Raw genomic sequence first — 14,444 nt, 5'->3', positions numbered from 1 at the left:
TCCAGTCTGATCCGAGAAGATCCCCGCGTCACTTCTCGGCCCCTGCTTTCCACTTTCCCTGCACACTGTCTCCGTGTCGCCCTCACTGGACTCCCTTCGCAGTGCCTCTATTCATCTCTTTCGACGCAGACTTTCCCCGCGTTGCAGAGAGAAGACTGGAAGACGCGAAGTCATTCGTGAAAAGTGAAGCCTGCCGTGATCCCTTCCCCGACAGAGAGACGCCTGTGTTTACTCCCGGATCCTCGGAACTCCCCTGGGCCCGAGGTGCCGATAGGCTCGACGCGTTTCTGACAAAATCGGAACCATGGAGGAAGACGAGGAGTTGTCTCTCCCCAACAGGAAAACGTAAGTCCGAAAGGGTAGGCCTTTCGCAACTACCGCGAGTCTGCGCCAGTCCAACATGTCTCTTTCCACGACCGAAAATACCCGCAAGCACCGAGATGCACACTATACAGTCTGCCTTCATCAACACATTTCCACATACCCGTATCTATCTATATGTGTATATATATTTGCCCATATATCTCTATATATATCTATATATCTCTCTAGACAGTTATATCTGTGTATTTTCTTTAATAAGCTGTCGGTCCGAAGGACAGACTCTAAACCTGCGCGTCAGAGTTCCTCAGCCGCACCGGTGCACATCGAGGAACGTCTGCAGTGAGGAAAGTTTGAGGTTTCTAGCGGGGCGAGAGTCTCTCGTTCCTGCGGGTCTGTGGGACAGCTTGACTTTCGGTGTTTCGTCTCCACTTCTTTCCTGCTCGGAACTGTTTTCTCCTCAGCCGTCGTCTTGTTCGACCGCAACTCGATGACAGCGATGACGAGGAGCCCTTGAGTTCTTCCTCGTCCTCGTCCTCCTCTGCCTCTTCTGCGTCTTCTTGTTCTTGGAGCAAGGGAGGGGAGGGAGTTCGGCGGCGTGAAGCAGAGGAAGAGCGCGAGAGGTCGGGCGACTCTCACGGCGCGGCGCACGAAGACGACGCCAACCCCGTCGCTGGTGCTTCACCTGTGGCGGTTGCAAGAAAGGAGAAGAAGAAACGCTGGGTGAAGAGAGATGAGAGCGAGAAGGAAGAGAGCGAGAAGGAAGAGAGCGAGAAGAACGAGCATGAGGACGCAGGAAAAGATTCGGGTCTTGATGACTGGAATTCCTTTGCAGCTGAGATGCGAGAGGGAGAGGAAGAAAGCGAGGGAGAAGTTAAGAGGCGCGGGAAAGAGCGAAGGAAGAAGGACAAGAAGAAGCGGCTGGAACTGCTCCGGCGGAAACTGAAGCAGAAAGACGGCAGGAAAAAGAGCAGAAAACACAGAAAATGTGGCAGTAGTGGAGACGACGGCTCGTCCCCAGACGAGGATTCTGAAGAGGTAAGACCGACGCCTTGTCCCTCCTTTTCATTTTAGAGGCATTCGTCTTTCCCCCGAGTTTCCTTTGCGCTCGTGGCCCCCACCCTCGCTGGTTTTCACCTCGCTGTACTGTCCTAACTGTGTCGTCCTTTCTGCAACCTCTCGTTTTCCTTGCCTGTCGCCTTTTCTCTCTTTCGGGCGCTGCCTTCTCGCCCTTTCGTCTCGCGCCTTCGGCAGCTTCCGTCTCCACCCCTCGCCTGGGACATCTTCTTTGCTGTTTCTCTCCTCCCTTCGCCTCGCCGCGATCTCTTCCGATCTCTTTCTTTCCTCTATCCTTTCCGTCGTGCGCTTCGCTCTCGTGCCCTCGGTCCCCCCCTTCTTCGTTTCTCTCCTCTCTCCTTTGCCGTCTCCACCATCTCACCGTCATTTTTCATTTCCCGTTTCGTTTCTTCTTTTCTCTCTGTCTCTTCTCCGCCTTCCCACAGAGTGCGAGTTCGAGCGACGGAAGCGTAGAGAACAGTGCAACCGAATCCTCCGCCTCTTCACTGCTCTCCTCTTCGGACGAGGACGAGAACGCGTCAGGACTATCGGACGACTCTTCGCCCCCAGGAAAGGGCTGCGGGAAAAGGAGTCGGAGACAGAGACGGCGTGCGGGAGGCTCTCGAGGCGAGAAGCTGAGAGAAGACGAGAGCGACGGCGACAAGCAGTTCGCCGAAGATGACGAGACAGCTGCATGCACACTCGAAGACGCCCTCGCCTGGTGTTTCGACTCCATCGTGAACGAGGAAGAACAGGGAAACCCCTTTGGAAGAAAAAACGTTTCTCCAGATGATCTGGCCTTTCTTCGCCGCGTCGAGCACCTACGCTGGGATGACGAACTCACACTCGGCGGGGCTGTAAGCGCGCAACGTTCGTCCAACTGCGCATCACACAAACACCTCTACGAGAATCTATCAGGCTATCTATCCTTCTAGGCCTATCTTGTCTCGATCTATGTACCTCTCTACCCATTTTTAACTATCTCTCTACCTTTCGATTTCTATCTGTCTATCTATCTATCTATCTATCTATCTATCTATCTATCTATCTATCTTTCACTATCCATTTACTCTCGTATGAATGCGTTTGCGTAATAGACTCCGTGTGGCAGATATACCTGGAGACTGTACGTGTCACCGTTTCAGATACCTGGCTAGCCACATGTATAATGCATGCATGCATCCAGATGCCAGGCAGTAGGCGGGAGTGTGTGTGGATATGGCGGTTCGTTCGAGAGAGCTCTCTGTTTCTGCGGTCGCTGCAGTTTTCAGATTTTCATCTGTCCTTTTAGCTGGCGACATGGGCGTGCTTGTCCATCTGGATCTAGGCGCGGTCTGAACATTTTTCTCACCTTTTTCGAACTGTCTCTTTCCTGTTTTTCTTTCCAGCGACCTCTGCTGGAGGCTTTCGATTATCAGACGCCGAGGCCTGTCGTGACACCACAAGTCAGTGTGTTGACGAAGGAGCAGAAGGCGATTGTTTTTCTTGATTTCCCGAACGAGATGTACAAGACCGAGTACCTTCACTTGTAAGGAGAGGAAAAGACGAAACGAGGATACGCAAAAGAGTACAAAAAGCCCTTTCTCCTAAAGGATCCCAGATTACCTTGATAATCTTTGTCATATTGATGCATGATGTTCAATCTGTTCTCTTTCTACAATAGTTACCATCTGAACTATGCTCTGCTTTTCTTGACTGCTTGGCAGCCGCCGGTCGTGCTCCATGCGACGCTGAGGGGGTCACGCCTACACGGCAGCGTCCAGGCGGTTCAGAGGAGTTTTTCACGCATTCAAACAGTGGAAATATCTCCCTTTTCATCTCCTGTCCGCGCTGCAACTGGCTGAGTGCTCTTCTCTCTGCGTCCCTGCTTCTCGTCCTACGAGCCCGCATCCCGCCTTTTTTTGATGTGTGTCCCTCTCTCCTCTTGCTGTCTCTGGTTTTCGTTTTCTCTCAACCTTCCTTGACCCTTTTCCAGCTACGATTCTTCGCGAGATCCATCGCCCTCGCCCTGTCAGCCTCTCTGTATCTTTCCACCTTCTCATCTCTCTCTGGAAATATTCCCCTCTCGCAATTCGTCTATCTGCCTCTCTTCATCTGCCCACATCCACCGCTATCTATCTATCTATCTATCTATCTATCTATCTATTTCTATCTGTCTATTTCTATCTATATATTTCTATCTATATCTAAATCTATCGATTTCCATCTATCTCTAAATCTATCGAAATATGCGTCTCTGTATCTCCAGCTGTGGCTGTCTCTGCGTAGCTATTTCTATAACTCCGCTTGCATCGGTCTCTTTCACAGGTCTTGAAAAGTGTGGATTGGATCTGTGTTTTTTCTCTCGTTTTGATTTTGTTTTTCAGACGCGTGTTTGACTGGAAGTCGCGGCGCGTGATCGTCGCAAATCTCCTCAAGTGCGCTGCGCAGCAGCTGGCGGCGTGGCGCGACTTTGATAGCTGGTTGCAGGAGACGAAACGGTTTGGCGCCACGCGCGAAGAAAAAATCAACAAAATGTTCCAGTGCCGGGTCGCGGAACCTCGGGGCTTGAGGAAGGTGAGAAACCGCAAACGAAACTCGTGAGACAGAAGACACCCAGGAAACCAAGAACCTTTCTCAACCTCACCAATCCACATCGAAGTCCGACACAGAACACAGAGAACCCATCTCACGTCTCCTGGTGTGAGTCGCGCCTTGTCCTTTCCTTCCACTTCTCTCCTTCGCCTTCCCGCTCTCCGCATTCGCGTTGTCCTTGCTCTCTATCTTGGTGCATCGCGTCTTTCTCCTTCTATCGCTCTTTATTTCAACCTTTCTCTTCTTCTCGTTCTTCGCCGCGGGATGGCCTTGAGGTTGTCACTCCGTTCGCAAGCTGCTTGCCCGATTTCGTCTTTGTTCAGCTTCAACATCTCCTACTGAGAGCCGAACAGTGCGGCCTGGTCGAGCGGAACAAGTCTCTCAGCCTTCGTCGCTGTTTGAACATTCCTGCGTCTCTCCTCGCCCAGACCGATCGGAAACAAACAGTTCCCTGTAAGACGACTACCGCATGGCGCTCAACACACATTTACGTGCACCACGAAACTCCTCTTTATCTCCGTCGTGCTGTCGCACAATTCGCGCTTCTCAGCCGGCGCACCTGCGTCTCTCTTTTCTTTATCCTCTTAGATGACTTCACCTCTCTCTTCACCTTCCTCTATCCTTAGCTTGCTCTTTCTCTTTGCCTCTCTCCCTATTTCTCTCTTTTCTTTCGCGAATGGTCTTGCGTTTTGGGAGCTTCTCGTTTTTTCTGGCGTTTCGCATCTGTCTCTTTCGAGGCGTGCAAACCTCGATCTCGTCCATGCGGCACTTCGCGTCCGTTTGGTCCTTTTTACCGTCTCTTTTTTCTTTACCACTGCCAACCGAGGCACGTGAGAGTCTCCTATTTCCGTGTCTCTTTCCAGCGGGCGGAGTCAAGGCCGAACAGGAAGAACAGGCAGAAGCGTCGCCTGAACCTGCGGAGGTTAAGGGTTCGCAGACTGCTTCGGATGCGGCGACTCCTCCCTCTGTCTCGCCTCTGACAGCGAGCGCTTCCATCGGTTCCCTGTCCTCGCCGTCGGCGTCCGCTCCCTTCTCATCCTTCTCCGTCCTTGGCGAGAATGGCGACTCTCTGGCGCCTCCAGGCAGCGACAACGCTTTCCTGGCCGACGCTGGGGGGCTGTTTGCTGGCGAAGATCTCTTGTTCAACGACGACGACAGTTCGCTCTTTGACGGATTCGACCTAACGAGCCGGTGGACTGCCTCCGCCGAGGCCAAAGCTCCTGGTGGCTGGGGCGCCCTCAAACGGACAGTCAACGAAGGAAACTCGAACGGAAAAACCGTCAAAAGCCGCGACCAAAGTAAGCACCAATTCAATCCCATACCCGGCCCTCCTTTTGCCATACACACAGGCACATACATATTCATATATATATATATATATATATATGAATATCTATGTAGATATAGAGGTAGACCTGTTGAAAACACTGCCTGAATCTAGGAACCTCTGGATGCCACCGAGTGCTCCCATACATCCAAAAACACATCTGTCGATATGCATCGACCTATCTCTGTATATATAAGCACATGTGGAGTATGTGTTGAGTGTGTGTCGAGGTGGTGTGATGAGGTGAAACAGCAAGTTCGTTTTGAAAAAATTCTCTGTACAGTGGCATCGAGAGACATAGACTCGCAAGTTGTTGAATCTGTGTATCTATAGCCATAATCCTCTTCCGCGGATATATATATATATATATATATAGATATATATCTTGCCTGTGGAGGTATTTCTGCGGTAGATACGCAAATCCACATAGGTACGCAAATGTGTACATGTTTGTACGCATGAATGTCCATACATGCATATGCAAATATATATATATATATGTATACACATGTATATATATGTATATATATATATATATGTTTATGGTAGAGCGTGTGGGGGGTGGTCGAAGCGTTTCGGGGAGTGATTGAGGGGCGTGACGCACGTCCGTGTGTTTTGTCGGTGGCTGTCAGTTGCGAAGGAAGTGGAAGACATGAAGATGCGAGAAAAGGAACTGAAGAGACAGCGGCGAGAACGGCGCGACGAGGAGAAGAAGGACGCGCGCATCCTGGCGATGAAACACCAGTGGAGAGAGTTGCAGAGAATCGCAAGATGCACGCACGAAGGGTAGGGGAACAGAAGCCCAGAAGCGGAGAGACCTTTACAGGTAGCACGGCAGAACCAGATGCGGGGCAGAAACGCTGCCTTCGCGTAGACAAAGAAAACATTCCTTAATATCTGGAGCAGTAGATTATGATACCAATTAAGGCGTGTAGCATTTCCTATGCTCATCAGCATCACAGCTATCTCATCATAAAAAACCTGGCAAGACGAAAACGACGCGCTAGGACGGAAGAGAAGGAATTTGCAACTGGCGAGACCCAGAACACCGGAGTCTAGGCAGGTGACGCAGAGGGAAATCGAGGACAAGAGAAGAAATGAAGCAGCGAAAAGAGGAGAGGAAGACAGATCGAATATGCAGGAACCGGCGTGCGATTGTTTCTTTTCTGCAGGCCGCGCTTCCATCATCCTCGCGAAGAGGAACACGTGAAAGGCCAGGAAGAGTATACATCCAAATTCCGGGTCTTTGCTCGAGAAGTAAGTCAGAAGCTTTCGTCACCCTGAGAATCGCTACCTTTCGCTTCTGCGAGTGCTTTTTCCACTTTTCGTGCCTCCGTGTTGTCGCGCTCTCCTTTTTCCTCTTCACGGCTGGGCAATTCCTTTGCTCCCCGCCTCGGGCTGCGTCGGTACTGCCTCGCTCGCTTTTGCCTCCGTCTCTGTCTTGGTACCACTTTATCTTTTCTCAGTTCTCCGACGCCTTCGGGTGTCTTTCCCCCTGGCTACCGTCCGCGGCGTCTCTTCCTTTCCTGGTTCTCCCTGAGCGTTCTCTCGCTGCGTTTTCTGTTGGCGGTTCGCCCGTGTTCTTCTGGATAGCCTCTCGCGCATTTCCTTTGAATCGAAGTCTTCTCCTCCTTTTTCTGACGGCAAGTGTCCGTTTCCGGTCGCTCTGCTGCCTCTCGCTTTCTCTAGGAACTGGTGTACATCCGCCCGCCGCAGGAGGTTCACAACAAACAACGCGAGGCTCTCGACCTCTACCTGGCTCAGCTGCGGCGCATGCCGCAACTCATGGAGGCTCCTCACAAGTTGGTGCGTCCATTTTGGTCCTCTCTCCCCACCTGCCGTTCCCCCGTATCTTTCTCTGCCTTTCTGTCTCTGTCTTTACCTCCCTTTCTCTCTCTCCGTCCCTCTTTCTCTTTCCCTGTCTTTCTCTGTCTCTCTCTTTCTCATTCTGTGTCTCTTTCTCATTCTCATTCTCTGCCTCTTTCTCATTCTCTGTCTCTCTCTCTGTCTCTTTCTCTGTCTCTTTCTCTCTCGTGTGTCTGTTTTCTTCCGCGTTCTTTTCTCGCCCTTTTCGATTCGGCTGTGAGCTGCGCTCCGCCGTTTCCTTTGCAGAAATTGGCTGCGAAGTTCGGGCTCATCTCGCTGCAGTCGAGCTCGGCGGACGCGCTGGAGGCTCCGACTGTGAAGAGGCTGAAGGCGAACGCGCCGTGGCTAGCCGAAAAAGACGAGCAAGAGAAGGCCTGGAAAGACCTCGCGACTGCGCTCGGTCAGGAGCCCTGGAACGTCCCGCTGCACTTCATTCCTGCGTCCATACAGCCGCAGTGGAGCGAGAAGAAAAAGCAGGAAGAGGAGGCACAGAAACGGAGAGAGGAGCAGAAAGAAGAACAGAGGAGACAGGAACTCGCTGCCAGTGCCCTTGACAGACCAAGAAGTCGCAGCAGCAGTCCTCTCAAAACAAAACTCCCCACGCCTTCCCCTTCGTCTTCTTCCCCTTCGTCTCCCTTGAGCGTTTCAAAGAGAAGACACAAAGTTTGTGCCTTTTCAGCTGCGTCGCCTGCGGGGCCTAGACGCGGCGTATCTTCGGAGACCCCGTCGGCTCTGGCTACGCCTCAGAGCAAGAAAAAACATCTGCTAAGGCGACACAGCTCCGGCAGTCTCCACAACTCTTCCTCGTCCTCGCCTTCTTCCTCTGCGCCTTCCTCTTCGTCTTCCTCTGCGCCTTCCTCTTCGTCTTCCTCTGCGCCTTCCTCTTCGTCTTCGTCTGCGCCTTCTTCTTCCGCTGCGCCTTCCTCTTCGTCTTCGTCCTCTTCGTCGTCGTTGCGTTCTGAGGAGGTTTCCACTCAAAGCGCAGGCCGGCAGGAGCACGAAATGCCGAGAATCTCGGAGCCGAACGAGGTGGAGGATGAACAGGCGAGCCGAGACGGTGCAATGCTCCTGGAGGCACGCGGAGAAGCGAAGGAAGGTGAGAAAGGGGCGAAGAAAGGTGAGAAAGGGGCGAAGGAAGGTGAGAAAGGGGCGAAGGAAGGTGAGAAAGGGGCGAAGGAAGGTGAGAAAGGGGCGAAGGAAGGTGAGAAAGGGGCGAAGGAAGGTGAGAAAGGGGCGAAGGAAGGTGAGAAAGGGGCGAAGGAAGGTGAGAAAGGGGCGAAGGAAGGTGGCGTCGAAGAAGGGAAGAGTCCTGAGTTTTGCCCCCGAGACTTGCAAACTGAAGAGACCGCAGAAGCGCCAGAAAAGCTTCTCTCCAGCAGACGAGAGGACCAAACGACGCCTCGCCGAGGCGTGCGAGAAGGCTGTCCTCAAGACGAGGTAGAAGAAAGGAAAAGCGGCGACGAGGGAGGCAGCGTGCGAGACACGAAGGGAGACGGGAAGGAGATTGTTGCCGAGAATGAAGACGTGACGATGGAAAGCGACAAACCGGCAGAAGTCGCGCCACCAACCCTGCTCTCTCTAGCCGAGAATCGCTCGTCAGCTTCCGCACTGCCTTCCGCTTCTTCCTCCTCGTCCTCTCCGTTGCGGTCTGCGTTGTCTGGGGAGGGTCGAGGTTCGTATAACAAGCAGAGAGGCCCGCGACAGATGAAGTTGACGGAGTTGTTTCGGTTCACGCTGGACAGAGCGCAGAAGAGGAATCGCGCGTTCCCGTCTCGCGCGGATGTGCTTTTGTCGAGTCTCCGAGGCAGAGAGCCGCCTCGCCCGGCCTTCACTCCGAGCGCAGTGTTGGACGACGACGGCGAAGAACTTGCGAAGCAGCTGAAGAGGAAGAAGAAGCGGAGACTGGTCACGGACGACGGAGAAGATGAGCGCGGAGAGGGACAGGAAGAAGGCGAGAAGGAAAAGAAACCCGAAACGCAGGAAAAAGAGAGCTCAACAGACCGAACAGACAGTGCTCTGGAGAGAGAGCAGAAGAAACGGAAAGTGACACTACCAGACTCTCAAGAGGAGGAAGAGGAGCAAGAAGAGGCAGATGGCAAAACATCCCCAGGAGAGAAGGAAGGCGCCCACGAGAAGAAAACCCCCCCCGCCGAGACGTTTGCGGGACGGCTGCTGGACGAGGCCAGACGCGCGCGGAGGAAGGAAAGAAGAAGGTAGGAAAGTCGGACATGCAAAGGGCGTCTTTGGTGAGATTTTCCTCGTTGGAGGGTCGCGGCTTTTACCTGAGACCTGAGGTCACCCACGTTCCCTGGGATGTTGTTTTCAGACAAATGAAGGAACTTATTCGGCAGATGACGGAATTCGAGGCGGAGGAGAACGACGAGGAACTCGAGGGAGATGAAGAGTACAAGTCGGCTCTCGCAGAACTTCGGAGTCGGCTGATGGAGCCTGAAGAAGACGAGTTGAGTGACAGGTGAGGGATGAGGATGAGAACAGATCCTTATATGCTCCTGAGATTAAGCAGGTGTGCAGAAGGAGAAACCGAGCAAACCCTCGGCCGCCCCTGTGTCTCTGTCTCATTCGCTCCGCTTGGAAGACCGAGAAGAGGCGATCGAAGACACGCAGGGTGCACATGCCGCGGAACGACGGGGGGAAAGGTTCTACCCTGTGTTCGCTATCTCAGCGTTCGGATTGATATTCGGTACCTGTGCAATCTGAAATCGTTCACGCACCCCTGAAAAAGAATAATCAGAAACTGCGAAGGGAAAGCAACCCGACAAAAAAGGCGGTCGCGCGCCTCTCGGTGTTTTCTGCGGGCGGGGCGTCGCCGCCAGAAAGGCCTGTAGGCGAGAGCCGCACGAGAGAAGAATTAGGGGAAGAGAAAGAAGCGTGGGATGTGACGGAACCGTAGATTCCTTTTGGGAAGAAAACGTTTCTTTCTCGTGCGTGGAGCGTCGCCTTTCACCTGCGCATTTGCCTTGCTTCTCAGCAGCGATGAGGAGTTTCTCGAAGGCTTGTTTGCTGCCAAGGAGGACGAAGTCTTTGATGCAGAGGTTGAAGACACCGAAGCGATGCAACGGAAACTTCGCCACGATCTCGAAGAGCGAGAAGACAAGATCTACGAGCGTCTCATTGGCCGTGAGTCTTCCGTTTGTGTGGGTTTTGCTTTGCCTTTGCCTGGGGGGAAAGCCTCGGCGCCTCAGCTTTTCTCCGCAGGCTCAACCGCCGCGATTTCCCTTCTCGCTTCTCTCCCGCGTTGTATCCGGATCTTTCTCAGGCTTCCAGAAAGGCGGCGAAAACGCGGTGGAGCTAACTGAGGCGGAGCGCAGGGAACTCGAAGAGGAAGAGAGAAGAAGAAGGGAGAGGCTGCAGCGGAAGAAACGAGGAGATGAACACTTGGCGGTAAGTTGAGGGGCATAAGCCAAAGTGACTCCTGCGTTTGGTTTGCCGGCGAAGGAGAGAGACATCTGTAAATAAAAGAGGCAAGACACGCGCGAGAGAAGCTGCAAATGGGTGTCTCAAGAAGGAGGAAACAGGTTCTTTTATGAGTCGAGAGACCTGCTGCTGACAGTCCCTTCGCACTGTGTTCAGTCGATTTTTTTCCGTTCTGCAGAGAACGCGGAGATTCGTGGCCAAGGACTGCCGAGGGAACGACAGACGTTTTTTCGACCTTTTTGGGCGTGTCACCCTCGCTCTTTGTCTCTTCGTTCTGTGTTTTTCCCCTAGCCTCTGAGTGTTGCTCTTGCCTGAATTGTCTCTTCGGCGTCTGGAGGCCCGGCCCTTTGTTTCTCGAGTTGAAATCGCGTTTTTCGAGGTTTCTTTTTTGTGCTTTTTCCAGGGCATTGAACTGGACGACTGGCTGTCTGACGACAGTGAAGACAGCTCGCCTTCGGAGGCCGAGTCTGAAGAAGAGGAAGACCAGGAATCCCTCGCTGCTCTTTCTTCCCTTTCCAAATGGTCTTCTCTGGACAAGGTGCCGACCCTCGCTTCTCTCGCTTCTGCCTCTTCTCTCGCTTCTCCGGCTTCGCTCGCGTCTCTCTCCAATCCTTCGCTGCTGGTTTCGCAGTGCCGGGAAAACGCAGAGAGGCGCAAGAAGGTTCTCGAGCGGCGCAAGAGGAAGGCTGGAGACCGAGAGAGAGAGAAAGGCCCAGCGCTGGGCAACAGCCGAAGACTCAGTGCGCGTGGGGAACCCCGCAAAAATTGCGCTCTCTCTGCGCATTCTGCCGCGACGGGGCGACGAAGGCAGCGCGACGCGGACATGGAAGAAGAGGGCGGCGTGGACGGGAAGGAAAACCGCCGGAGAGAAGGCGAGAAAGACGGAAACAGAGTCGCTGGTCTCATGGACAAGGCCGCCCCAGGTCTCGCCTCGTCCGTGTCGGAGAGAAATGAGAAGCGAGACGAGGTCGGGCTTCCCCCTTCAGCTGCAGCTGCGCATGGATCGAAGAAGGCGAGTGTGTCGAAACAGAAAAACCTTTTCAAATCGCGTCTCTCGACAGCAAGCGCGTTCTCCGCCTTTGGAGTCTTTGGCTCTTCTAGCCACTCGTGCAGTGTGCGCTTTGCAGACGACGATAGCAGCTTCGGAATGCGAGGAGACTTTGAAAACAGCCTCAGCAGCCGAGGGTGAGCTCGCCACGCTCTTGACGGTGTGTTCGCGCTGTGTCGGTCCTCTCCCCTCTCTCATATTGCTGTTTGAATTTTTTCCCTGTGTTCTCGCGGTTTTCGTCTTCTTTGCGGGTTCTGCTGGTCCTGAGGGGTTCTTTCCCAAGGAACAGGTAGACAGCTGAGGAGAAGTTTAGGGAGCGACCCGAGCAGCGAGGGGAGACAGGCAGGTGCGATGTCTCCCGGCGGCACTGTTGTCCTCTCTCCTCCCTTCTCTTCCCGCTTCTCCGCGTGTTTTCCCCTCGTTTCTTGTCCTCATCGGCGAACCTTTTCCCAACTCGCATCTTTCTGTTTTCTTTTTCTGCTCCTTTTTCTTCGTCGTGTTTTCTGTCTTCCCCTTTTCCCGCCTGCTGCGTTTGGTCTCCCGCGCTTGTTCGCGCTCGCGTTCCCAGGTTTTTGCTCTTCGTGAAGTTGTTTGCTGTCCGCGTTTCTCTCTGCTCCGCTTCAGACTGCCTGGGGGGGTTCCCAGTCGAGACGCAGCCCCCAGCTGGAGCGGCAGCGCGCGCAAGAGCAAAGCCGAGAAGACGGAAAGAAGTTCGCACTCTGCAGGGGAGAAGAAAAGGTCGACAGGTGAGCGAGGACAGGGAAAGAAATGCGGCTTGGCAGAGAATCGAAAGGGGAGAGGGACGTCTCGCCGGACGTTTGAAAGCCAGCCCGAGACAGCGAGACAAAAAGACAAGCGAGAAGAGATGTCCGGGAAAAGATTTCGATGTGTCCGCTTGTCCATTGCAGGGTTCGCCGGACTCCTAAAACGCTGACCGAGACAGGGACGCACAGGCACCGGAGCGCGATGGGGAGAAAGAAAACGGGCGTTTTCGTGAAAACGCACGCGGAGGATTCAGAACAAGACATGTGGAGTTTCTCGCTCCGACCAAAAAGGGTGGCGGGGGGAGAGAACGAGAAGCGAAGAGACACTGAAAGGTGACAGACGAAAGCGACAAACTGTTTAGCCTATATGCGCCCCATCTGTCTGTACTCTGCACGGGTCTGTATATCTGTGGGGTTGGAGATGTGCATATGTAGATTGGGGGCGTCACACGTGTCAGTCTTGAAACGTAGTTCAAAAGGTTTGGGCGCCTTTCATCATTATCAGCCTTGACTCCTGTGCAAGCGTCCACAGTTTGTCTCGCGGTCCTTTGGTCTTGCGCATGCGCTGTCGACTCTGCGTAATCGGTGTATTTTTCACTTCACGTGTCTCAATCGAGGCGTCTGAACGTCTATTGAATTCAACAGTTTTTAGCTGTCTACAGCAGCCAACAATGGCGTGCATGCGCGTGCCTTGAGGCCCTACGAGATCTCGACGTCTCTCCACTTGGGATGACGCCGCGCGAACTGAACTCGCTTTTCTTCTGTCCACAGAGCCTCTCTCGGTTCCTCTCCAGCTGCCTTTTTTGCGCCTTCCGTCTCTCGGCGAAGTCATCGTTCGTTCGTCAGCACACACTACACCGCCCGTTTCAGAGTCGCCCCCCGTCTCTCTCACTGTGTCTACGGACAAAACTCCGCTCTCGCGTTAGCCTGGAGGGCTTCTTGCGTCGCGAGGCCACAGGAGACTGTCGAGTGTACCCTTGTGTGGTCTTCTTTCACGCGACTCCTTGCAAAAAAAAGCTCGGGTCTGTACCTCTCCTGGCTTCGCTCGTCTCTCGCCCGCAACAGCACTCGCCCCGTCCAGACACCTCAGAACCTGCGGCCGGGGAGACCGCGCAAGCAGTTTGATAGGCGAAGGCGTTTTGCATGTCATCTCTTGGAACTCCTAAGAACGTTATAACGTTATATATATATATATATATATATATATATATATATATATATATATATGGTCATGGAGTAGAGACTCGCGCGGTCAGATTTAAGGAGGTGACTTGGGATTAGGGGAAAAACGTGCACAAATTCTGAATCGTTTGACGCGGGAGACATGAGAGGAGAGAGACAGCAAAGGGCTTTCGTTCCAAAATTGCTTCAGAGTTTGAGAGACGGAAAGCGCTTCACAGAGCACCTGAGGCGGCATCTGCTGCGATGTCAGAGACAGAAACGGGGCCGTAGAAGACCGGGGAAAAGGCGGAAGGGGGCGGGGGGGGGATCAAGTTTGCACTGTCCTGGGCGTTGAAAAGGGCAAAGAGAAGGCCGGCTTCCCACGCGGCCTTCTCTTTGGCGAGAGAAGACGCGGCAAAAAACGGCGAGAGAACAGGAGAGACTGGAAAGCAGAGAGCGCAGAGACAGGCAGGGCTGCGACGGCGATGCAGAGAAGTTCGCGGCTCTTGTAAAAGCCGAGAGAAACCAAGCGCCGTCGCGTCTCGCGAGAGCTGTGGATCCCTGGCAACCAGGAATGTGCGTTTTCAAAAAAATTTAAAGGAAAGAGAGACAAGACTGAAGGGAACGACGTCGGATAGAAGCACTTTTCACGGACGCGAGGAGAGGCGAGATCTACAAAAAAGGACGGAAACGCCGCTGTCCTTCAGAAGACACGGAAGAGACGCGAAAGTGACACGGGCCTCGTGGAGCCTCTGAAGGCATCTCCGAGCTGAGGGGTCAAGGAAAGGTGTTTCTCTCCTCTCTTTTGTTTTCGAAATCCTCTCTCCTCTCTCTGCCTTCCTTTCCTTCCCCTCTTCATTAACCACCCCGAAAAACTGAGCACAAAGCTGGA

General features: G+C 53.5%; 1 protein-coding gene across 1 annotated transcript; it reads left to right on the top strand.

Annotated features, from left to right (window-relative positions):
• Nucleotides 1-304: 304 nt before the first annotated feature.
• Nucleotides 305-12,561, top strand: NCLIV_055700 (conserved hypothetical protein; the record flags this gene model as incomplete). The annotated part of the gene is made up of 17 exons (XM_003885124.1): nucleotides 305-345; nucleotides 786-1,359; nucleotides 1,824-2,234; nucleotides 2,766-2,905; nucleotides 3,744-3,933; nucleotides 4,275-4,404; nucleotides 4,815-5,249; nucleotides 5,911-6,064; nucleotides 6,451-6,535; nucleotides 6,968-7,084; nucleotides 7,391-9,357; nucleotides 9,471-9,617; nucleotides 10,137-10,282; nucleotides 10,422-10,546; nucleotides 10,983-11,764; nucleotides 12,252-12,373; nucleotides 12,536-12,561. 17 exons carry the CDS (start codon nucleotides 305-307, stop codon nucleotides 12,559-12,561), a joined length of 5,592 nt encoding a protein of 1,863 aa, XP_003885173.1.
• Nucleotides 12,562-14,444: the final 1,883 nt, after the last annotated feature.

The sequence above is a fragment of the Neospora caninum genome, chromosome XI, assembly GCF_000208865.1.
Source record: "Neospora caninum Liverpool complete genome, chromosome XI".
Taxonomy (NCBI): domain Eukaryota; phylum Apicomplexa; class Conoidasida; order Eucoccidiorida; family Sarcocystidae; genus Neospora; species Neospora caninum.
This window is presented reverse-complemented; position numbering and strand designations above follow the sequence as displayed.